Source organism: Sus scrofa, chromosome 2 (genome assembly GCF_000003025.6).
Source record: "Sus scrofa isolate TJ Tabasco breed Duroc chromosome 2, Sscrofa11.1, whole genome shotgun sequence".
In the NCBI taxonomy this organism is placed as follows: domain Eukaryota; kingdom Metazoa; phylum Chordata; class Mammalia; order Artiodactyla; family Suidae; genus Sus; species Sus scrofa.
The window spans coordinates 10,721,882-10,744,600 of record NC_010444.4 but is presented as its reverse complement, the minus strand read 5'-3'; the positions used below and the strand labels follow the sequence as shown (position 1 = coordinate 10,744,600).

At 51.8% G+C, this 22,719-nt stretch overlaps 1 protein-coding gene and 1 long non-coding RNA gene across 8 annotated transcripts in view; one reads left to right on the top strand and one right to left on the bottom strand.

Annotated features, from left to right (window-relative positions):
* Nucleotides 1–5,041, top strand: part of CD6 (CD6 molecule) — a 45,989-nt gene extending 40,948 nt beyond the window's left edge. For 3 of the 7 annotated variants that reach the window (XM_005660833.3, XM_021082963.1, XM_005660839.3), the window contains 5 exons: nucleotides 772–888; nucleotides 2,561–2,632; nucleotides 2,847–3,104; nucleotides 3,383–3,487; nucleotides 3,989–5,041. In XM_005660833.3, coding sequence (XP_005660890.2) covers nucleotides 772–888; nucleotides 2,561–2,632; nucleotides 2,847–3,104; nucleotides 3,383–3,487; nucleotides 3,989–4,053 — 617 coding nt within the window. In that variant the 3' untranslated portion in view covers nucleotides 4,054–5,041. The remainder of the gene's footprint in view (nucleotides 1–771; nucleotides 889–2,560; nucleotides 2,633–2,846; nucleotides 3,105–3,382; nucleotides 3,488–3,988) is intronic. The other 4 variants (XM_005660834.3, XM_021082962.1, XM_005660836.3 and 1 more) reach the window with 3 other exon arrangements.
* Nucleotides 969–22,719, bottom strand: part of LOC110259252 — a 68,102-nt gene continuing 46,351 nt past the window's right edge. Inside the window, exons 2-3 of the long non-coding RNA XR_002341474.1 lie at nucleotides 1,309–2,642; nucleotides 969–1,178 (exon numbers count right to left, since the gene is read on the bottom strand). This is a non-coding gene — a long non-coding RNA (uncharacterized LOC110259252). The remainder of the gene's footprint in view (nucleotides 1,179–1,308; nucleotides 2,643–22,719) is intronic.

Below are 22,719 nucleotides of genomic sequence, written 5' to 3'. Positions count from 1 at the left end.
CCCCTAGCCTGGGAACCTCCATGTGTCTCAGGTGCAGCCCTGAAAAGAAAAAAAAAAAAAAAAAGATTTTCCTTGAACATAATTTCATGTCATATTTTCCAAGTGAAAAAAAAATGGGACCAGCCATGCTTTTTTGATGCTTTATGGGGTGTGTCTCTTGAAAGTCTTGTGAAGAGGTTGGCTTTTAATCACATTGCATTAAGAATCTATGAAATCCCCTTGATTTGGAAGCGTTCAAAGACACAAACACCAATACAAAACTCAGCCAAATAGCATAAAGATTCTTCGCACACAGGATCCCTATATTCAAGATGAGAATATGAACACAGAACCTAGCACAAGGGTAGGCCCAGAGCAGCCGCTCACTGAATATTATGGTCTGGAGGCCAAGAGGCCCACTGCCTGCTTCTCTGGGGAATGTGAGACGCTCTCTGTGCCTCAGTTTTCTCAGCTGCACAATGGGGACACATGGAATTACGATGAGCATCAAATGAGCTAATATTTGCAAATGTTGCAATAGTGCCTGGCATGCCCTGACTGCCAGGTACATGCTGGTTAAATACATAAATGTTATTTCATTCCCCCATGTTTGAAATGGCCAAGGGGGAAACTTAGAAAACTGAGGCCTGATGATCGTGGACAAGACGGGCTGCCTGGCACCCCGCCTGCCCTTCTATAGCTGGTCCTCCCCATCCACGCTCTCTGCCGCCTCTCTCTAAGCTCTTCAGCCCCCTGCCTCGCCACGGCACCCCTCCTCTGTTCTCTCCCCAGTTCCCAAGCTGCCCATCCCGGTCCAGGCCCTGCCCCCCGAAGACTCCGGCTCGGACTCAGACTATGAGCACTATGACTTCAGCACCCAGCCTCCCGTGGCCCTGACTACCTTCTACAGTGAGTGCCTGGGCCCGGCCTCCCAAGGGCCCACCCGCCCAAACCAGGGAGAGGGCGCAGCCCTGCTGGGGGACCTGCAGTAGGCTCCTCCCGGGGACCCCTGCCGGATGAGGGGGGCACTGCCCTCGCTGCGACCGCCGGACCGACCCTCAGTGGTCCTGCACTGACGTTTTCACAGATGTCTGAGGTCGCAAGGCATTTCCACGTGGTCTCCCTTGCTCTCGTGTTAGTCTGTGGCCAGGCAGGGTCTCAAGACCAGTCCCTCGACATTCACCTAGACGTGGCGGCGTCTGTGTAAGACAAGAGGGACTCTGGTTCAGATGGCTTCTTGCACGCTCACACCCCATCTGTGCCCTATCCTGCCCCCTTGCCTCCTCCCCACCGCACTCCCCCCCCCCCACCCAGGAGCCCAGCTCCCACCTCTTAGCCAGCTTCTCCAGCTCTGCTCTCTGCCTGCTGGGGATGGAGGAGGAGGAAAGACAGCGCTCAGGCAGGGCCCATGAAATGCCAGGAGGTCAAGTGAGGGCAGAGAATCTCACATCTGTGGCAGAATCCCATGGGAGTTCATCAAAATTTCCTTAGCTCCACCCAGGACCTACTCAATCAGCGAGGATGAGAGTCTGGTTGTGTGGGACACAGACTCCAAATGACAGGGTCTGAAGACATTGGAGGGGGGCAGCCTCCTTCTTTCTGGCTACTCTGCTGTCCCTAAGATGTTGCCCTGTTTGCATGGCCCAGAATGGCTCACCACCACGTCCACATGCCAGCTGGCAGGATGGAAAGGCGAGGGATGGCCTACCCTGTAAGGCAGGATGCTGGGGACGCCCACATGAATCTCACCCACTTGCCACCCGCCAGCACCTGCAAGAGAGGCAGGGAGAGGAAGCCTCTGTGCTGGGCAGCTGGGTGTCCAGATAATGGCCAGAGATCTCCTACTGCAGAAGGTGGGGGATGGATGTTGGGGACAGCAGCCATCTTTGCCCCACCTGCCAAACCAGGGTACCTGGGGGCCATGTGGATGATTCTGCTCCGCTGGGCCAGGCTTTGGGAGCCACAGAGATGAGTGTCCTTAGAATCTGAGATTCTGAGCCCAGGCATGTAAGCTGCAAGACCAGGAGTCCAAAATCCTGTGGCACTGAGACTAAAACTCAGTAGTAACAGGTTCAAAAGAGCTGTCTCCCCGATTCTAGACACTGCAGTCCTTGAGATGCTAGGAATCTGCCTCTCTTTGATTCTGAAACAGAGATGTCCAGGATACAAAGATTCCAGACCCTTGGCTTCCACTCTGGGAAGGCAAGAGGCAGCATCTGCCCTTTTCCTGCCCGGAGATGCCTGGGCACAAGAAGAGAAGCTAAGCCTGTTAATATTTCCTTATGTAGCAGGAGGGGCAGCTCAAGGCAGGGTGGTACAGGGCACTAGGGGTTTTGGCCAGAAGTGGCCTATTCCCGTGCTGGTTTCAGGTCGAGATTCAAGGTCTGCCTGGACTAGGATGTGAGCCTGGGATCTGAAGAAAAACACTAAGCCCTTCCTGAAGCCGGGGTTGTCCTCCCACCCTGTTCAGCCTCAGGGACACCCCCCTAACCCGAATCTCAAAGAACCTCAGCCTCTGCTCCCGGCTCCCAGGATAAGGAGCCTTCCTCACCTCCTTCCTCACCAGCACCTCTGCTTGTAGATTCCCAACGGCACCGCTTCACAGATGAGGAGGTCCAGAAGAACAGGTTCCAGATGCCCCCCTTGGAGGAAGGTGAGTCAGGCTGGGGAGGGACACGGGGGGGGCGTTGATTAGGATGCCAGCCCCGCCTCCAGACTTAGCAGCTCACTCGCCTTGAGAAGCAGCAGCACAACCTCCCTCAACAGGTCCTTCCTGACGTTGACAATTTCCATTGGCAGGAAGTCCTTCTCAAGTCTAACTGAAAGCCCTCTTGCTGCACTGCTTCTTTATCACCCTTCTCTTTTAGGCCCAGGACTGGAAGAAATGCAGGATTCCCAGGTCCCACCTGACAACCCTGGACAATGCAAAGCACAGCCCCCCTCCCTGGGCTCTCAGCAGCCCCCCAGCAAAAGAGGCTCCAGCACATCTTCGGGGGAAGAGTACTGTAACAGCCCCAGCAGCAGGCTACCTCCATGGAACTCTCACGTGTTTTCTTCAGAGCAGGACCCCCTCCTGGAGCCGTCCCCGAACTTGGAGCTGGCTGGCTCCCAGACAACTTTTCCAGGTAAGGTGGGCCCAGGAGGACTGTGCGCCTGCTCCAACCTCCCTGGATGGAGGGAGCATAAAGCTGGGAGCCCTGAGCCAGGTGGAGTCCAGGATTCTAGTCCTAACTCGGCAGCCACTTGCTGTGTGACCTTGGACAAGTCTCTTCCCCTCTCTGGGCCTTCTTTGCCTCAGTTGTCAAGCTAAAGACTTGACTCTCCTTGAAACTTTGAAAGCCTCCCAGCTCTGGCATTTCGTGAACTAGCCTGGCAGAGGGTGACTGGCTCTGGGGGTTTCCAGCAGCACCCTCGGCTGATGACAGCTCCAGCACCTCGTCCGGAGAGTGGTACCAGAACTACCAGCCGCCGCCCCAGCTCCCTTCTGCCGAGCAGTTTGGATGTGCAGGTGCCAGTGGCAGGGGAGGGGGCCATAGAGGGGGACTGGAGGGTGGGTGAGTAAGGGTGCTCTGGACATATCAGCCCAAGGGGAAAAGAAAAGAAGTAATGGGATTTTTTAAAACAAGAAAAATCCGAGGAGGGAGGGAAAATGGATGTGGGTGGGACGGAGAGAGATTCAGAGGATGCCTTGAGTGGAAGTGAGCTCCCCATTAGTGGAGGCATTCAAGCAGAAGCAGCCAGATGGCCCCTTGGGGGAGATGGTGGCAGCAGAGGGGCTCCCAATGCATGGAGCTGCTCCCAGTGCATGGGAACTACAGCCCTGAACTCCACAGATGAGGCTCTGCCCTCGGGACTGAGGTCCGAGGGAGGGAGCCGGCTGTGAATGAGATGATACACAGCATCCCAGGCAGCGGGGAGAGGGATATGGACCCAGATGTTGCTCAGCTCTGTCCCTGCTCAGCAGGGGCAATGACTGGCCCCCACTGACCTGAGTCTCCCGGCCACACAGGGTTCCCCAGACCCCCGTCTGACTCCTCCTCTGATGAAGACTATGATGACATCGGAGCCGCCTAGCCCAAGCCCAGAGTGGCTCCGTGTGCTCCCTCTGGGACTCCTGCTCTGCCTCCTCCCCCTGACCCACCTCCCGCCCTTCGTCCTTCCGGGATCATCCCCCAGGGGCCCAGAGGCCCTCCATCCATCAATAGAAGCTGCCAGCACCGCCCTTCCTGGCCCCAAACAGCAGCCCCAAGGCAGAGGCACTGCCTTGGAGAGGTAGTGAGCTCTCCACCTCAGGAATGAACAAGCAATCTGGACCACCTCTTGGCAGGCCGAATGGAGGGGTTGGACTGGATGAGTCCCGAGGCCCCTTCCAACCCTCGGGTGTCTTGTGCTCTGGTCCCCTGGATCTCTGACACCTCAGGGCCCGGAGGTACTTCCAGAGGTGGGGAGGCCCCTGTGCTGGGGCTGTCGGCTGCTGTTGCCCTGATAGATGGGTGCAGGGGTTGCGGAAGCCACCAGCAGACCCTGGCTTCGTTCACGTTGGTAACTGCAGCCAACAGGGAGTCCGGTCTTCCTGGGCACAGTCAGCTGACCTTGAGCAGGACCAGTGCCCCCCCGCCCCCACCCCCGCCAGGGCCTGAGACCCGCTCTGCCTCTCGTGACTGTCGGAGCCCGCCGGGGCTACAACCCTGTTCTGCAGTAACCATCCCTGGACAGCCAATCCTTGTTCTGAGTTTCCTAAGGTTTACAAAGAGGGTCCCTAGGGACAGACTCAGAGTGGGGGCAGAAGCCACAGAGATGTCTTCCAGAAGGAGCCCAGAGGCTGCGCAAAGCCCGGAGTCCCCATCTGTCTGCTTGGATGGGTGGGCGCCTCCCTAGCGAACACACAAACATCAGTGCTATTCCTTGAGCCACCAGTGTGTCCATGCAGCCTCCCGGGAGATGTCTGAGGGCTCAGGGCCAGCTTCTGGTGTCTTACCCTGAGTATCCCGAGATTAAACTAATTACTGAATAAAACCAGGGTGTGGAGCAACAAGTCCTTGAACTCACAGAACCTAGGCTGTGTGTGCGTGTGTGTGTGCGTGCGCGCGCGCATTGGTGTGTGTGTTGGGTGGGGGCATCGAGGTGGAGGTGTCAGGGCAAACTGGAGACCTGCCATGACTCCGCACCGTGAAAAAAGCCTGGGGATGCAAGGACAAACAGACAGGGCTTGCCCTTCCCAGGGACGTGGACAGATGCCATCTGAGTGACATTGGGCACCACCCCTCCCTGGTCAGCGGGGCCAGGGTTGCTGCCCTGAATGCATTCCAACCTGGGCTTCCAGAAGCTTCCAAGGCAGCGGAGGGTGAGTGGATTTTATCTCAGATCTGCTTGGCGAAGGCATAGATCCTAGGCCTGGAAGGAGCTGGAGGTGAGGCTGGTGGATAGGGGGGGGGCAATTGGCATGGATTTTCCAGAGGAATCCTCCACCGGCTCAGAGGCTGGGGTTTTAGCCCAGCTGCATGGACCAGTGCCCAGCTCTGCCTGGAGAGGGCTGGGGGTCAGGTTCCCTCGGAGCCTTCCCACAGCCAGGGTGGTGGGAGGGCTGCTCTGTGGATCCGGCTCTGAGGGGCTGAACAGGGCCTGTTTTCTGCTTGCTTGTCCCAGAGGTGCAGACAGAGCTGGTGCTCCCCAGGGCAACTGTCACAGGATGTGGTTGCTGCCGTGATGCTCCCCCCTCTGAACCTTCCCTGTCTGTGGGGGATTCCTAGGGGAGGAGCCAGTGCTGGGTTGGGCGGGGCCAAGATCCCCCCCACCCACCCCTCACCGGGGGTGATTTGCAGATTTTTTCTGTGGGACAGCCAGGGTTCAAATCCCAGCTCCACCTCATCTGGCTGTGCAGCCTCTGGCAAGTCACTCAACATCTCTGAACCTTTGCTATAAAGTTTGTAAAGTGCACACAGCACCACACAGATGGTGGCAGGGGTTAGGAACTTGGCAATGACTCTTCCCTCTCATTGCTAGGTTAATCCAGAGAGAGGAGAAATCTCTGTCAAAGAAGAAAGGGCGAGAGAGAAGACGGCAATGCATGTGGTCTTGATGCATTGGTGCTGGAGGAGGCTTGTCCCACTCTCATTTATAAAAAATTTTTTTATTAAAAATATAGCTGATTTACAATGTTCTGTCAATTTCAGCTGTACAGTGAAGGGACCCAGACACACACACACACACAACACACACACACACATTCTTTTTCTCATATTATCTTCCATTATGTTCTATCACAAAAGACTGGGTACATTTCCCTGTGCGGTCCAGTAGGACCTTGTTGTTTCTCCGTTCTAAATGTAATAGTTTGCACCCACTGACCCCAAACTCTCGGTCCATTCCCCTCCCTCCCTCTCCCTGGGACAACTGTTCTCCACCCCTCATCTTACAGATCAGGATGCTGAGACCTGACAGGGGAAAGGACTGGTCCAAGGTCATCCAGAGAGTTAGGAGACCCTCTGAGGGGTCAGACAGGGAGAAGGTGACACCCTCTGAGTTCTCGTTCATGTCTCCCCAGAGCCACCTCCCATTCCTGGGCCCCTGCTTTCCACACACCCCAGTCTGAGAGATGTGGGGAAGGTCTGAAACTCGTCTCCCTTGCTCCTTCCCAGCCCCACCAGGCAGCCTGGGGGCACCAGGATCACACAGGGCAGAGGACGTTCTGAGGGCTGGTGTCTTGGACCACAAGGCTTCCTGCTGGAGTCATCCTTCTGGGCTGTCCCCGGGGAAGACTCTTTCCCCATCGCTCTGCCTCCAGGGCACTCAGACTGGTCCTTATGGAGCCAGAGCCAAGCCCTGTGCTGGGACTGGAGACTGGACACACTGGCATGAAAGACACCCCACTGTGACCTGAAGGAGCGGGAGCCTGGCAGGGGCATTACAGCCATAAGCTAGTGCACTTACCCGCCACGCTGTATTTTTATTATTATTATTTTGGCCACACCCTCGGCACACAGAAGTTCTGGGACCAGGGGTTGAACCTGGGCCACAGCAGTGATCCCAGCTGCAGCAGTGACAACACTGGATCCTTATCCCTCGGTGCTGCAAGGGAACTCCACCCACCACTTTTTCGAGACCTTGCCTTATCCTTGCCTCAAGGATCTCTGAGAGGCAACACAAAGATGTTCAATGAATGCAGCAGGTGAATCCCGATTTCAGAAACATCGATGCAGGGGAGGGGCTATATCTGAAGTGGAGGAGCTCCAGCCATGTTCTGGTTCTGCACGTACCATGAGAGAATGATGCCCAGGGAGCCCCTGAGCATCGTGGGGGCCCCTGAGCCTGCTGGAGGGAGGCTATCCTGGAAGGCTTCCTGGGGAGGTGATGTGCGAGCTGGGTCGTAAAGGTTGAGTAGGAGTCAGCCATGAGAGTGGAGGGGGTGGGTACTCCAAGTTAAAGGAATAGCATGAGCAAAACAGCAAGAAACTGGGTGCCTTTCAAGGTAAAGGGTAGTCCAGCCTGAGAAAAGAAGAGGCCGAGGATAGCCAGTCTCACATCAGCTCTGTTTCATAGGTGAGAAAGCTGAGGCCCAGAGAGGTTAAGTAAAATGTCCAAGTCACACAGCTAAAAAGTGGCTGCCTTGGGATTTCCACCTGGCTCCAGAGTCTGAGCCTTAACCATGGCACTTCCAGTAGAAACCTGTCCCTGTGCCCACTGAAGCCACATTGTTGGGTACAGAGCCCCAGCCCAGCTGAGCTCTGGAGACACAAGCCTGTCTGTTCACCAACAGCACAGGTACCTGCTGGGTGTAAGGATGCTAAACCCAGGATGGCATAACTCCCTGCTTGGGCACCTGTATGCAGCCAGGCTCTGTTGGTACTGGGGCATCGAGAGGACTAAAACCTGGCCCTTCCCTGAGAGAGGCAGACGCAGAGACCAGCACTTGCAGTATATCCTGTGGGCGTGGTGTTTGACAATGAGGCTGACAGTGGGTGGCGTTTACTAGGTGCCAGATGTGCATTATTTCTTATAACCTCATAGGAGCTCCCTGAGAAGGTATTATCCTCCCTAATTTATAAATAAGGAAACTGAGGCCCACAGAGGTTAAGCAGCCAGCCAGAGGTCACACAGCTTGGCAGGTAGTACAGTTTTTCTACCCAATGCAAAGCCCCAGCGTGAAAGGGCACACTGCCCAGTGGGATGCATCACGGGCATATTTAAACCACAAGAACTTAAGTGTATCTACTGCCGCAAAAGAGAAAGAAAAAGAACAACGGAGCCCACCATCCCCCTTAGTGAACACACACCCGGGAGGGAGGAGAGAGATGGGGGCTGGGACCCTCTGCTCCCTCAGACCTTAAGAACCATTCGCTGAGCGGGCTCCTTGCCACGTGTGATGGGACCTTAGTTAGTTACTAACCCGTCACATTTTGCACACGTGATGGGCCTGACACGCAAGCCCATCACTTCATCTGGTTGATCTGACTTTGGAGGGAGAAACATCTAAGTTGGTGGCAGCACAGGATAGACTCAAACACGGGAGTTTCACTTCCTAAGCAAAACTGCATCCCTCCTTCCTTCCTTCCTTGCTTCCTTGCTTCCTTCCTTCCTTCCTTCCTTCCTCCCTCCCTTCCCTCCCTCCTTCCTACTTTTAAATAGAAAATATACTCATGTGGTTCAAAACTCCAAACAGCACACAAATGCATATCATTCAAATCTTGTTACCCACCCATCTACCCTCCCCTTCCCTCCCCCCTCCCCAGGTCAACGCTATTGTTTCTCTGAGGCAAATGCCAACAAAGAGGAATAGCTCTTTCTCTCCTTGTCCCCCTGTCCCTTCTTCTTCTTCTTCTTTTTTTTTTTTTTTTTGCTTTTTAGGGCCGCACTCACGGCATGTGAAGGTTCCCAGGATAGGGGTCCAATCAGAGCTACAGCTGCCAGCCTACACCACAGCCACAGCAACACAGGATCCGAGGTGTGTCTGTGACCTACACCACAGCTCATGGCAACGCCGGATCCTTAACCCACTGAGCGAGGCCAGGGATCAAACCCGCAACCGCATTGTTCCTATTCGGATTCGATTCCGTTGTACCACGACGGGAACTCCTCCCTGTCCCTTCTTATGCCAAAAAATAAAAATTAAAAAAAGGCATTCTATCCGCACTCCTGTACTCCTTGCTTCTTTTCACGTCTCAAGAGACTTTCAAAAGTAATATTCACCATATTCAGGTTTTGTCCCATGTGCCACCCAAGCAGGTAAGCTCTGCCTCCTTCAGGACTCCAGCATGTCACTACAGAGAATTGTGTGGACAGAGGGGAAGAAGCCACCAACTGCCTGAGTTTGTTGGGGGACACATGACAAAGAGGGAATAAATGAGTTGGCTATTGAAGTATGTATAGGAGTTTGCTGGACAGAGAAGAGAGTGAAGGACATTCCCAGGGGTGACATATGGTGTCTACTGGCTGAAGTCGGGGAGGTGGGGAGTGCCCAAATGGGAAAGGCAGCTGGGGAGCATCTCAGAGGGTCAGTGTCACTTGTCCAGAAGTTTGGCCATTGTCCTAGAAGCATGGGGTGGCATGAGTATTTCCATGCAGGGAAATGATCTCATGAGACATGCTCTAGAAAGGTCACTGCTGTGAAGTAAAGGAGGGTTTGAGGCAGGTCAGCCGGGAGGTGACCACGAACACTGGTGGCAAGGACCGGGGGTAGCAAGGATTTAAGATATCTAGAGGGGTCATATACATGGGACATGATTTTCCAACACAGCAGCCTCCAGCCACAATGATAATACAACAGTGACGGAAATATCAGCTTCTGTCCCTTCTTGATGTGTATTTACTACTCATCAGGCACCGTTCCGGGCATAGGACAGGTAGTGATTCATTCCTGCTCACAACAGCCCCACGACGTACTAGTATTATTCTCATTTTATGGGTGAGAAAGCTTGGGATGATTCTGAGTCTTTCCTAGGACTGTCAGCTCATCATGGTGTGGCTGGGCCCTGCTGCCACTCCACGTGGCTTCCCGAGCTGGCCAGGTCCACACTAAAGGCCCATTTCTGTGCTTACGGATTGTAACACTCAGCTGAACATGATTCCATTCTTCGGAACCCATGGTTCATTTGCATCCTTCAGATCTGGGCCAGCCCAGGGGGGAGGCCAGGAGGGAGGCTGGGGCAAGGTTATCTCACCAGGGTCCCCAACTCCTGTCTGCTCTAGGGGCTGCATCAATGTGCCTCCAAGGCGCTGAGCAGGAGCATGGGCTCAGGCTTCCCAGCCCTGGCCGGGCATCGCCTGCTGGTCCCAACCTTTTCCACTGGAAACTTCACCTCTGAGGCCCATCTGCCAAGCCACCACTCCGCTCCCCATCCCTCCCTATCGCCCCATCTGTGGTTTCCACTACTGCCCCTCCCCGAAACCCCCCCCATGTTTCTGGAGTCGGGCAGAGGGGACTGGAGCCCCCTCTGGCCACTGGGCATGGATGCCTCTTGGCTGTGGTCCCAGGCTCCCCATCCCAGCTTTGCAAAGATGGGATGGAGCCTCCAAAGTGGGGAGGAGCCAGGGAGACCCGCCAGGGAAGGGATGAATTCAAAGCCACCCCAGTGGAAAGTTCATCTCCCACCACATCCTTCAGCTGTTTACCAGTTTGACGGGGTTCTGCATCCTGACATGAAAAGAGGCTTACCCCTCGCCACCAGCATTGAGGAAGGACAGAAATAGCAACAGAGGAAGACGAAGAGAGAGACAAAGGGAGAGGAGAGAGAGAGCGCGCGTAATGCAACAAAGGAGGCTAAGGGGAGGCAGCGCTGTTCTGAGCAGACAATGGAACAGACAGAAGCTGCCTGCATCCTTTACCTGTGCTTCTTCTGACCGGATGCTGTCCAGAATCCCTCACACCTGGGGTCCCACTTCATCCTCAAACCCTCCCAGGGCAGTAAGGGATGCTAGTTTCCGTTGTCTTCCAGGTAAGAGATGTGAAGCCCAGAAAAGTCAAGGAACTCATTCAAGGTCACCCGGCTGGGACCTGGGAGCTGGCTTCTCGGCCAGTCAGCAGGGGTCCCCGCAGCAGGCAGGAAGGGAAACAGGAAAGGATGAGAAGGTCAGGCTGGAGAGCGAGCGGAGTAGGATGGAGGCTGCGAGAGCATCGTGATGCATCCTTTCTTGGGGAGGGGCTGCCCCCAGGAGGACTGCAGCCCATCTGGCTGAAGGCAGGTGTCCCTTCCTGGCTCCCTACCCCGGGGCCACCACACCAGGCCTTTCCATCTGGCCACACCTGCCCAAGTGCAAAAAGAGGGGGAGTCACCCTCCAGGGTGGTGGCTCTGCCCGAGATTCAGTTTCCTTCTGGGCAATAAATTCCCAAGCACCCTCTCTGCCTGGGGGAGTCTCCTGCCCACCCCAGGCCTACAGTCTCCCTTCTGCCCTCACACAGTAGGGCAACAAAAAAACGGATCCATATGCACACACTCACATACGTGTTGTCCCCCATGACCCCCCAGGCCGCACACCGCTCTCCATCCCAAATTCACAAGCATTCAGCAAAGCCGGGTCTCCCTTCTGGGGTGAGGCCACCCATCCCGATCCCCCATCCCCCCTCCCAACTGCCCCTCCCTGTCCCTGTCCCCCCCTCATTTCCCCATCCTCGATACCCCACCCCCCATTGGACTCTCCAGCCCAGCCTTGAGCCAGGTAGAGGCGGTTGTCATCTGAGGGTGAGACACTAAAGTACCTGGGGGCAAGTAGCCCCCCAACTCTTCTGCACAACCTAGACACAGTGACACCCCTTGTCACGTGATTGTGGCGATGACGGCCTTCTCCCCCAACCCCGCAGCTCCTCCAGTGGCAGTGCCCCTACTTCCCGCAGCTTGCTGTTTCCTGCTTGTGCTCTTGTTCCTCCCACCTTCCTGGGAACCTGAAGAGTAGGTGGGTGCATCCTGCAGTCTCCAGGGTAGTTAGCAGAAGGGAGTTAGCTAGAGGCGCACAGCATCTTCAAGATATGGGTCCCTTCCCCCGCAGGACCACTCAGTTCACGCCCACCCTCATCCTCTGGCAAGAACAACCCATCCCGGAGTTTCCACTGTGGCTCAGCTGTTAAGAACCTGACGTAGTGTCCATGAGCATGTGGGTTTGATCCTTGGTCTTGCTCAGTGGGTTAAGGATCCAGTGTTACTGAAAGCTGTAGCCTAGGTCGCAGATGCTGCTTGGATCTAGTGTTGCTGTGGCTGTGGTGTAGGCGGGCAGCTGCAGCCCCAATTCAACCCCTAGCCTGGGAACTTCCATATGCTGCAGGTGCAGCCATAAAAAGAAAAAAAAAAAAAAAATCCCTTGAGAAGACTCTTGTGGGGTCCAGGATCACACAAGTCCATTCTGGGCAACTACCCTGGTGAGAGTACAGGGCCAGAGGCAGCCTGGGCATCCGGCATCTCTGGCTGTGGAACCTGCCAAGTGTGGGGGTCATGGCCATAGCAATGGTTCTGGAGCCTAGTCCAGCAGGGATCCCGAGATCCCCGCTTCCGGTTGCAGGAAACTCACCTCTTCTGGCCATCCGCCCAGCCGCTTTGTCAGGCTTTCTACCCTGTTCCCGACTCAGTGGCTGGTTCTCGTGGTGACCCACACAGCTAGGATTTGCACGCACTGTGGACCCACACAATAGCACGCCTTCCTCCCGGCCGCTCACCAGCACCCGGGAGGAAGCCCAGCACCAGATCCCACGGCCCTGAGGGTGAGCCCCACCCTGGCTCTGGAAGAGCCTTGGTCTCATGCTTTGGCCACCATCCTTTGCCCAGTGTGCCAGCCCAGTGGGAGGAGGACCCTGGGGCAGAATGAAGTGGGTTTAAACCAACAGTTCTCAAACCTTGGTTTTCTGTGTGTCTTCGTTTTTTTGTTTGTTTGTTTGTTTGTTTGTTTTTAATGCTTTATCTGTGGACCATTTGTTCTCTTGCTTACTTAATAGCTTTTTTTTAAAACGGATTCATTTTTTAAAAATTTATTTTTAAAGAAAGCCATTTTACAAAATATGTGGCGTGGGATTTTCAAAAATACTAACAACACAATGTACACAGAACTGTTTCAGATTAAAGGAACTAAAGAGCACATGATTACAAGGTATGATATGGGACTTTCTTCTGCTATAAAGGACATTATGGAGACAGATGGTGAAATAGGAATGAAATTTGAAGATTGGATAATAGTATTGTACCAGCGTTAGGTCATGTAAGGAGACATTCTTGCTTTTGGGAAATACAAACTGAGTATTTAAATATTTAGGTGTAAAGGCAAAGCCTATTTTTTTATTTTATTTTATTTTATTTTATTTTATTTTATTTTATTTTATTTTATTTTATTTTTTTTGTCTTTTTAGGGCCATACCTGAAACACATGGAAGTTCCCAGACTACGGGTCAAATTGCGGCTGCAGCTGCTGCCTACACCACAGCCACGTCTGAGCCACACCTGAGCTTGAGGCAATGCCAGATCCTTAACCCCGTGAGCAAGGCCAGAGATTGATACAAGGCCTCATGGATACCAGTCAGGTCCTTAACCCACTGAGTCACAAAGGGAACTCCCCCCCCCATTTTTTTTTTTTTGGTCTTTTCTAGGGCCACACCTGTGGCATATGGAGGTTCCCAGGCTAGGGGTTGAATCAGAGCTGTAGCCGCTGGCCTACACGAGCCACAGCAACGCCAGATCCGAGCCGCATCTACGACTTACACCACAGCTCATGGCAACGCCGGATCTTAACCCACTGAGCGAGGTCAGGGATCGAACCAGAAACCTCATGGTTCCTAGTCAGATTCGTTAACCACTGTGCCACGATGGGAACTCTCCCCAAAAAACTATTTTAAATGGTTCAGGAAAAAGTCTGTGTGTGTGTGTGTGTGTGTGTGTGTGTGTGTGTGTGTGTGTGTGTGTGTGTTTAGGGAAATAGGTTGGGGAGAGAGACAACAAGAAAGGGAATAAAGCAATAAAATATTAACACTAGGAGAATCGGGAAGAAGGGTATCCAGGAATTCTTTGTACTATTCTTGCAACTTTTCTCTCAGTCTGAAATTATGAAAATTAAAAACACACTTATAGGAAACTTTATCGTTGCTGTTTGAAATGGAAAGCCTCTATCACGTGCTACAAATTGAAGGTAATTCTAAAAGGAAGCAATGCCTTTATTCTTGCTAGATGTATTGGTCTGATGCGTCTGAGCCTAAGACCTGTCTGGTCTTGGTTATGCGTGGGGATGATAGGCACGGATGGCAAGTGTCGAGACATCCTCCTGCCAGGCTCAAGACAGTCTCCTTGTTAGAGAAAGGCTGGCATCGAGTTGAAAAGGGCGTCACTTTCTCACTATGTGATCTGGTGTTAGTTGGAGTTCTGCCCCATGGCTACAGGCCCAGGGACGTTCATTTCATGACATTTTAAGGGGCACCTGGCGCCTGGGCACGAGAGAGGATGGGATTGCTGCCCTCAGGAGGCTCCCAGGCTGGAGACAGTTTAGGCGGGGGTGTGGGCGGGTGTGTGTGACTGGGATGGAAGTGTGTCCAAGCAGAGCTCACATCTCGGAGTCCCAACATTCCTATGCTCCCGGAGTCCAGAGGTGGTGACCCGGGGCCAGTGGGAGCCCTGGGCATAGGCACGCGGCAGGGTCAGGGCTGGTGAGGACAGAATATCATCAGTGTAGGGGAAAGGAGGTGGCAGGATGCAGCGCCACAGTCCATTACACCCAGGAAGACGGAGCCAGCTCAGCCTTTAGGGTCCCCATGCCTGTCCCGATCCCTGCTCAGATCACGAGCAAGGCGTCTCCCCCATTTTTCTTACGGCATCTTTCATTTTTTAAAATTAACTTTTTATTTTAGAATAGATGCAATTTACCGAAAAATTGCATTGATACACAGAGCTCTACACCCCATACAGAGTGTCCCTCCATTTTTTTTGGCTGCACTCGTGGCCTATGGAAATTCCCAGGATCAAATTTGAGCCTCATCTTTGACCTACGATGCAGCTGTGGCAATACTGGGTCCTTAACCTACTGGGAACAAGGAAACTCCACGTTCCCCGCTTATTAACACCTTGCATGAGCATGGCAGATGTATCCCAATGAATGAGCCAACACGCACACATTAGTATTAACTAAAGTCCATATGCTATTCAGATCTCTTTAATTTTCACCTAATGTCCTTTTTCTGTTCCAGATGCCATCCGGGAAACGACCTTACATGAAATCACCCCGTCTCCTTAGACACCTCGTGGCTATCCCAGCTTCTCAGACTCTGTTTTTGATCATGATGACAGTTTTGAGAACTGCTGGTTGATATTTTGTAACGTGACCCTCGACTGGGGTTTGTGGCTCTTCTCATGCTTGGAATGGGGTTATGGGTTTGGGGGAAGAAGACCACAGACTTAAAGGGCCGTTCGCATCCCCTCCCATCAGTGGTCCATCAATCCTCATGAGGTATCACTGCCGATCACCTGGCAGAGATGGTATTTGTCAGATTTCTCCATGTCAACGTCTTCTTCCCCCACCCCCTGCTTTCCACACTGCCCTCCTTTTAAAAAAATTTTTATTGATGTATAGTTGATTTATACTGTTGTATTAATTTCAGGTGTAAAGCAAAGTGAATCAGTTATCCCTATACATATATCCATTCTTTTCCAGATTCTTTTCCCGTATAGGTTATTAGAAAACATTGAGTACATTTCCCTGTGCCATACAGCAGGTCCTTGTTACTTATCTATTTTATATATAGTCGTGTACGTATGTTAATCTCAAACTCCTAATTTATTCCTCCCTCCATGTTTCCCCTTTGGTAACCGTAAGTTTGATTTTGAAATCTGTGAGTCTGTTTCTGTTTTGTAAGTTCTTTTGCATGATTTTTTATTAGATTCCACATATTAGTGAGTTCATATGATATTTGTCTTTGCCTGACTTACTTTGCTTAAGTATAATAATCTCTAGGTCCTTCATGTTGCTGCAAATGGCATTATTTCATTCATTTTTTTCTTCTTTTTTAGCGCTGCAGCTGTGGCATATGGAGGTTCCTAGGCTAGGGGTCAAATTACAGCTGCCCGCCTACACCAGAGCCACAGCAATGCCAGATCTGACCTACACCGCAGCTCATGGCAATGCTGGATTCCTCCAACCCACAGAGTGAGGCCAGGGATCAAACCTGTGTCCTCATGGATCTTAGTCATGTTCTTACCCTTCACTGACCCCATCGCGGTACATTTGTCTGTTAAGCCCTCCCTCCTTTTTTGACTTTACAAGAGGCTCCAGGCTTATCTGATATCATACTTGTGCCAGTCCTAGAACCAGCCATTTCACTAAGGAGACCTGGTTCCTCTTGGTGGAGAATAATATTAGAAACCAAGATATATACTAGGTGTTAGGCGTACCCATGCCCCTAAAGCGTAGATGTCTCTAGGCCCACTCAGCTGACAGAGCAAGGAAATGTATGTGTGTGCTAAACTCTGAGTATATACAAATCCATAAACACTTCCACCTGCAGCCACCTGTACACAGAGTAAGGTAAGCATGAGCTCATGCTAATGCCTCTAGCTCTAATCCAATACCCCACGGATCACTCCAGTCTCCTCCTGTTCACCAGTAATCTGTCTCATCCCCAATGAGAAACATGGCTCCACCATCTGCCATCCATTTACTTGTTTGAATTTATATATTACTTTTCCTCCTAAAATTTTCATATTTTCTCCATCAAGATTATAAGTTCCTCAAGGGTAAAACCTGAGCTTTTTTTTTTTTTTCCTGTCCTCATTGCCCCCTACCAATGTGCAGCAGAATGTCATATATATATATATATATATATATATATATATATATATATATGAAATACTTTGTGACTGTCCACTATGGGTCATTTTCTCTGCTGATCTCTGGGGGGAGGCAAAGATGGTTAGGATCCTGGTGCTGCTACTCCAGTTGCGTCTGCTGCCAATAAACACTGGTGAACATGAAATGAAAAATCATGGCATCTGCCTGGAATGACAAGACTTACCCATCACAAGTAGAGGACTACAAAGAGAGGAGAGGCAGGCTGGAATGGCAGCCCACACAGGCAGGGATTTTTGCCTACTTTGTTGACTGCTATATCCTCCGTACCCAGAACAAAGTCTGGCATGCAGTAGTTACTCAATAAATGTGGGAGGGAGGGAGGGGTTGTCCTCAACTTTTGTTCGAGTGCCTCTCAGGCAGGCCTCTTGCACTTTCATGCCTCTAAAATCCCCGGTGCTAAATGATCCTATCTACAAAACAGAAACAGATCACGGACGTGGAGAAGACACTTGTGGTTTGCCAAGGGGGAGGCGGGGAGGAAGTGGGATGGATGGGGAATTTGGGGTTGGTGGATGCGAACCATTACATTTAGGATGAATCAGCAATGAGGTCCTACTGTATAGCTCAGGGAACTATATCCAATGTCTTGGGATGGACCATGGTGGAAGATGGTATGAGAAAAAGAATGCGCATATGCGTATAACTGGGTCACTATGCTGAACAGCAGAAATTGACACAACACTGAAAATCGACTATACTAAAAATAACATAAATAAAATTAAAATGTATGGTGCTGAATCTGAATCACCCCCATCTGTGGATGAATGGGCGTTGGAGCTACCACTGCCTGTCTCCCACCTGCCTAGCAATACTGGCTGGAACTGTTCCTGTGATACTTTCTAAAGCGTTGTTCTGTCAAGATGAATGGAAAATGGAAACGCAAAAGGGCCATTTGCAGTGAGAAGAAGGGTAGGTACTAATCTAATACAGTTGAGCCGCCCCCCCCCAAAAAAAACCCATCTGGGCCCTTCACTCTGGGATGATCCTTGAAATGGGTCCTGAGGGCCCCTGCCACTGTGGGGTGGTTTTTTCTTGCTGTAGGGAGGGAATGGGATGAAGAGGCCTTGCCTGGCTTCTGGCCCTTGGAGAAAATGACCTGGCTGCCTGCACACAGCTTCAGAAGGTCCTTGGTTCCACATCTTTTCATTTGAGAAGTCTTGCTCATTGGCTCATTGCGTTTCTATAAATAGGTTATGCAGCAACCTGAACATCTGTGTCCCAAAAAGGTTTTTTAAAAGTTGTAAATGGCTGTCATGGTCAACCTTCATGTCTGCCCCAATTTAAAATAATCAAAGGACTCCAGATGCCCCTTGTCCAGGCACACCCCCCCATCGCCCCCCACCCCACCCCAGTCAGTCCTGCCTAGGCCTTCAGAGGGTCCCCAGCCCCACCTGGAGTTGTCTTTGCTTGTCAGTGAGCCCCAGCCCCACCGAGGGGCTAGGGGACTCATCACTCAGGCACAGAGCCCTGCACGGCATGCGAGTGACATCTCTGGACGCCAAGTCTCTCGGTATATTACTTCTTAATTAAGCAAAATGGAAAGATGAAACCCAATTAGAAAGCCAAGCCCGCGGGGCACCGCATTGGGAATCATAATATATTCCGAGAGCGGAGATAAATCATTCTCGCAAAATCCAGGGTTTAGAAAAGAAGGTTCCTCCTCACTTGTTTGTTTTCATTCCATTTGCAAATCTCCTCCTCCGCCCACCCCCAGCTCCTGCTCCAAAGGCCGTCCTCCTGCCTCCTTTACCTAATAGCCCTATGTGGTAGCTGGGTTATTGCCTCCTTTCTACGATGGACATAGAAGCTTGGGGAACAATTAAGGACTAGCAGCAGAGTGAATTCAACCCCGATCATCGTGGGGTTCAAGGTCATCTCTGCCCCCAACACACCCGGGTCCCTGTGATCAGGCCCTGAGCCAGGGGCTGCCGGCCTTTCCTCGGGAAGGCTTCGTGCTGGTCGAGTTGCCCTCAGCAGGGGCCGGAGGGTGGACCCATCTCACACATCAAGACAGTGAATTTTCCTCTAAGCGCAAAACGCCCACGCAAAAACCGGAAAGCAGTTTGCCTGTCATGTGACAAGGTTATCAGCGCCATCTCCGCAGCCGCCCCCTCCCCGGGGTCTTGATCAGTGGGATTTAGAGCATCTCCGGTCTGAGAGGCTTCCTTGGGTGGGGAGGGGGCTGCCAGATGGGCCTCTGGCAGCACCTGCAAGGGTAAGAATGAGATGGCCAGTTGGCACCTTGCCCAGATAAGTCTGGCCTTTCCTTCCAGAAGCCGTGACAAGCAGAGGCAGGCAGAGCCTCCAATCTGCCAGATCGCTGGCCTCAACTTCACTTCTCTTAGCATCAGGAGAAGCTGGCAAGTTTCCAAGTCAGGAGAGGAAGGACAGCCGTGAGAATTTCCACATACACGTGTGACCTTCCTGGTGCTACCTCATGAAATGCCTGCGAAGTGCAGGACCATTATCCGGCTTTGGAGATGAAGAATTTGATGCTTTGGTGATAGGCCCATGGGCCGCACTGTCAGTGCCAGGGATGAGCCAACTCCTGAGCCCCAAACTTGGGCTTTTCCCTCTCAAATTCTCAAACTAGCAGCCCAGAGGCCCCCCCATCCCCCGCCCCTACCTTGTTTTTTTCAGGGCTGCAGCCGTGGCACATGGAAGTTCCCAGGCTAGGGGTTGAATCAGAGCTGCAGCTACCGGCCTACACCACAAGCACAGCAACTCGGGATCCAAGCCGCGTCTGCAATCTGCACCGCAGCTCACGGCAATGCCTGTTCTTCACCCACTGAGCTAGGCCAGGGATTGAACCCACGTCCTCATGGATACTAGTTGGATTCATTTCCATGCGCCACAACGGGAACTCCTTGGAGCCCAAATTGACCTATAGATGTGCTTTTGGAAGCCAGCTGGGTGTTTTTATTTTTTTTTTTTTTGGAAAATGAACAGCCGAGACCTGAAAATCAGGAGATTCCACATAGCATCCAGATTTTGGATTTCTTTTGAAAAATCGGAACCGTTGGCCACACCCGGCCTGGAACCTCAACTTACAATCAGCTGGGGTTGGGATGGAGAGAGGTGGCCCTCTGAGGTGGAGCAGAGCCACTTGTCACCCAGGCTGGAACCTTGTTGGCACTAGGGGTGCCATCCCCATCCCACTTCTCAGGGCCTCTCCCTCCACAAAAGCCAGCGAGGCCACCTGTGATGCACAGGGAAGCAGAGCATGGTTGGTGCCCTGGCTGGAGGAAGTGGGGGAGCAGAGGCAAAGAAAGACCCTGATGCTCAGCCACTGCCCCCCACCCCCGCTTCTGCTGAGTGTACCTCCCTCTGACTGAGATCCCAGTGCACAGCCCACTGGAGTTGGGGGCTGCACAGTGTCCTTCCTGGGGACCTGAAGTAGCAGGGCCTGCCCACCAGGCAGGTGGCCAGTTCTGGGTCTGCCAGTAACTCATGTGGCACCACCCACCACTCTCTGCAAGCCCGCTCTAGAGGGGAGCGTCCCATAGACAGAGCCCATCCTGCCTGTAGCCTGGCACAGGGGAGGGGCCAGCTTGAGCTCAGAGCCATTTCAGTTCTGTGCCTGGCTTTCCCTGAGGCTTCTCTAGGGCCTAGGGAATTTACGGGCTTGGAATGGACCAGGATTAGCCTCTAGGGAAGGTGATGGGTGTTCCTAACTGGACAGATTGATCTGTGCAAACCTTCCTTCTGTTCATCCAAATCACCACCATCAACCACGGATGGCACCTTGAAATCCTGCTGTTAGCACTTTATCCCTTTGTGTTAAGGCCTCTTCAGGTGACATTTGCAAAGGCCAGTCCTATAGGGAGGTATCAACCATTAACACTTGAGTATGAATTTCTCTCCCAGATGCTCTTAAGTTTTCAGAGCTGGAAACGAACTCAGAGACCCTTTCTCCAAGCACCAGATTTTTTTTTTTTTTTTTCAGATGAGACTCCTGAGGCTCAAAGGGCCAAAATGATTTATCCATGATTAGGCACAGAGCTGGAGTCACAATGCAGCTTTTCTGGGTCTGTGGTCTAGGGCAGCAGTCAGCAACCTGTTTCTGTAAATGGTCAGATCGGAAGAATTTCAGGATGTGCTGGCCACGTGGTCTCTGTCGCGACTACTCCACTCGGCGGAAGGATGGGAAGGTGGCCACAGACATGCCATAGATGAATAAACGTGGCTGTGTTCCCATCAAACTCTATTTAGAGATGCTAAAATTTGACTTTCATATTGTGTATCCCAAAACATTCTTTTCACTTTTTTTTTTTCAACCACTTCAAGCTGTAAAAAACCATTCTCGCATGCAGGCCCTGCAGAAACAAGTGCTGGACCAGACTCGGCCCAAGGGTGGAGTATCTGCCTCCCAACCTGCTGGAACGCTTTTAAGAAAAGCTGCATCACAGGCCCTCACACATTTTTAGGTCATTTTAAAAATGTTTCCCCCGAAGTCTGATGAAGCAGGATGTGATTCATATTTCATATTCAATGTCACATTTTAAATACTGGCATCTTAAAAGAAAACTGTTAACATCGTCCTTTGAAAGGAACCTAGTGGAAAAGGACTTTGATATCCATTGTCATTCTTTTTTTTTTAATTTTTTATTGTGGTCAAATACACACAACACAAAATTGACTGTCTTAACCATTCTGAAGTGTACCGTTCGGTGTATTACATACGTTCAAAACGTTGTGCAACCAACACCACCATCCATCTCCGTAGCTCTTTTCATCTTGTAAAACTGAAACTCTACACCCATTAAATGATAAGGTCCCCATCCCCTGTCCCACTGGCCCCTGGAAACCACCGTTCTACCTTCCGTCTCTAGGACTCTAACTCCTCTACGTCGCGCGTGTAAGTGGCACCCTGAAGCTTTTGTCTTTTTGTGACTGGCTTATTTCACCCTGCGTGATGTCCCCAAGGCTCATCCTGTGTGCTAACAAGCAAGGCAATCTCCTTCCTTTCGAAAGGCTGGATGGTATGGACAGAGCACGTGTTGTTTATTTGTGCATAGCCGTCAGTGGCTTGCTTCTCCATTTCGGTTATTGGATAATTCCGCTGTGAACATGGGCGTTAAAGAATTTGCCACCCCCTCTGCCCCTCCCCCATGCCACTTTGGCATAAAGATTATGTTCGATTCAAGAGACGTGAAAACCAGCAAAGACGAGGCGAACACTCTGACCTTCCTTGTTTTTCTTAAAAGCAGCAGATGAAATTCCCACGTGAAAGGTGTCCTCCGTATCTAGAAGGAAAGTAACCTTCTCTCCCATCAAGGGCGAGAAGCTGAGACCGAGAGAATTCCTTCGGAACAGATCTTGTTAAGATAACTCTCACCTTCCTTCAGTCTCCCATATAGTTTGTTACCTGTCCACAGTTACCTCTCTTTGTGCAAACTACTACAAAAGCAAGCAGGTTCTACCATGTCTTTGGGCTTTCATTCCTAAAGAAACTCCCATGGCATGTAACATTTATGTAAATATGTGTGCTTTGCTGCTCTCTGTCTAGCTCAGGTCAGGGTGATTCATGGGCTCGGAGAGGTGACCTTGACATAGTATTGCATTAGAAAATGAATTTTCTAAAAGTGTTTGTAAGGAGACTTCATTTTTGTACCATAACACACACACACACACACACACACACACACACACAGAGTATCTGAAAAGTCAGGAAACAGAATCAGGGCTACCTTCTTGGGTGTAGGACCTGTGGGGCAGGACCCCATACTCAGAAGGCTCCAGTGCACAGAATAAACACACTTAAAAACAATAACAGCAACAACTTTGCAAAGGTAAAATTAACATACAGCAAAATGGACCCATTTGAAGTGGACAGCTGAGTTCAGCTGTAATAAATGTCACCACCACTGGTAAAGGAACTTCTCCATCACGACCCCAGAAAGTTCCCTCCATGCCCTGTGCAGTCGCACCCCTTC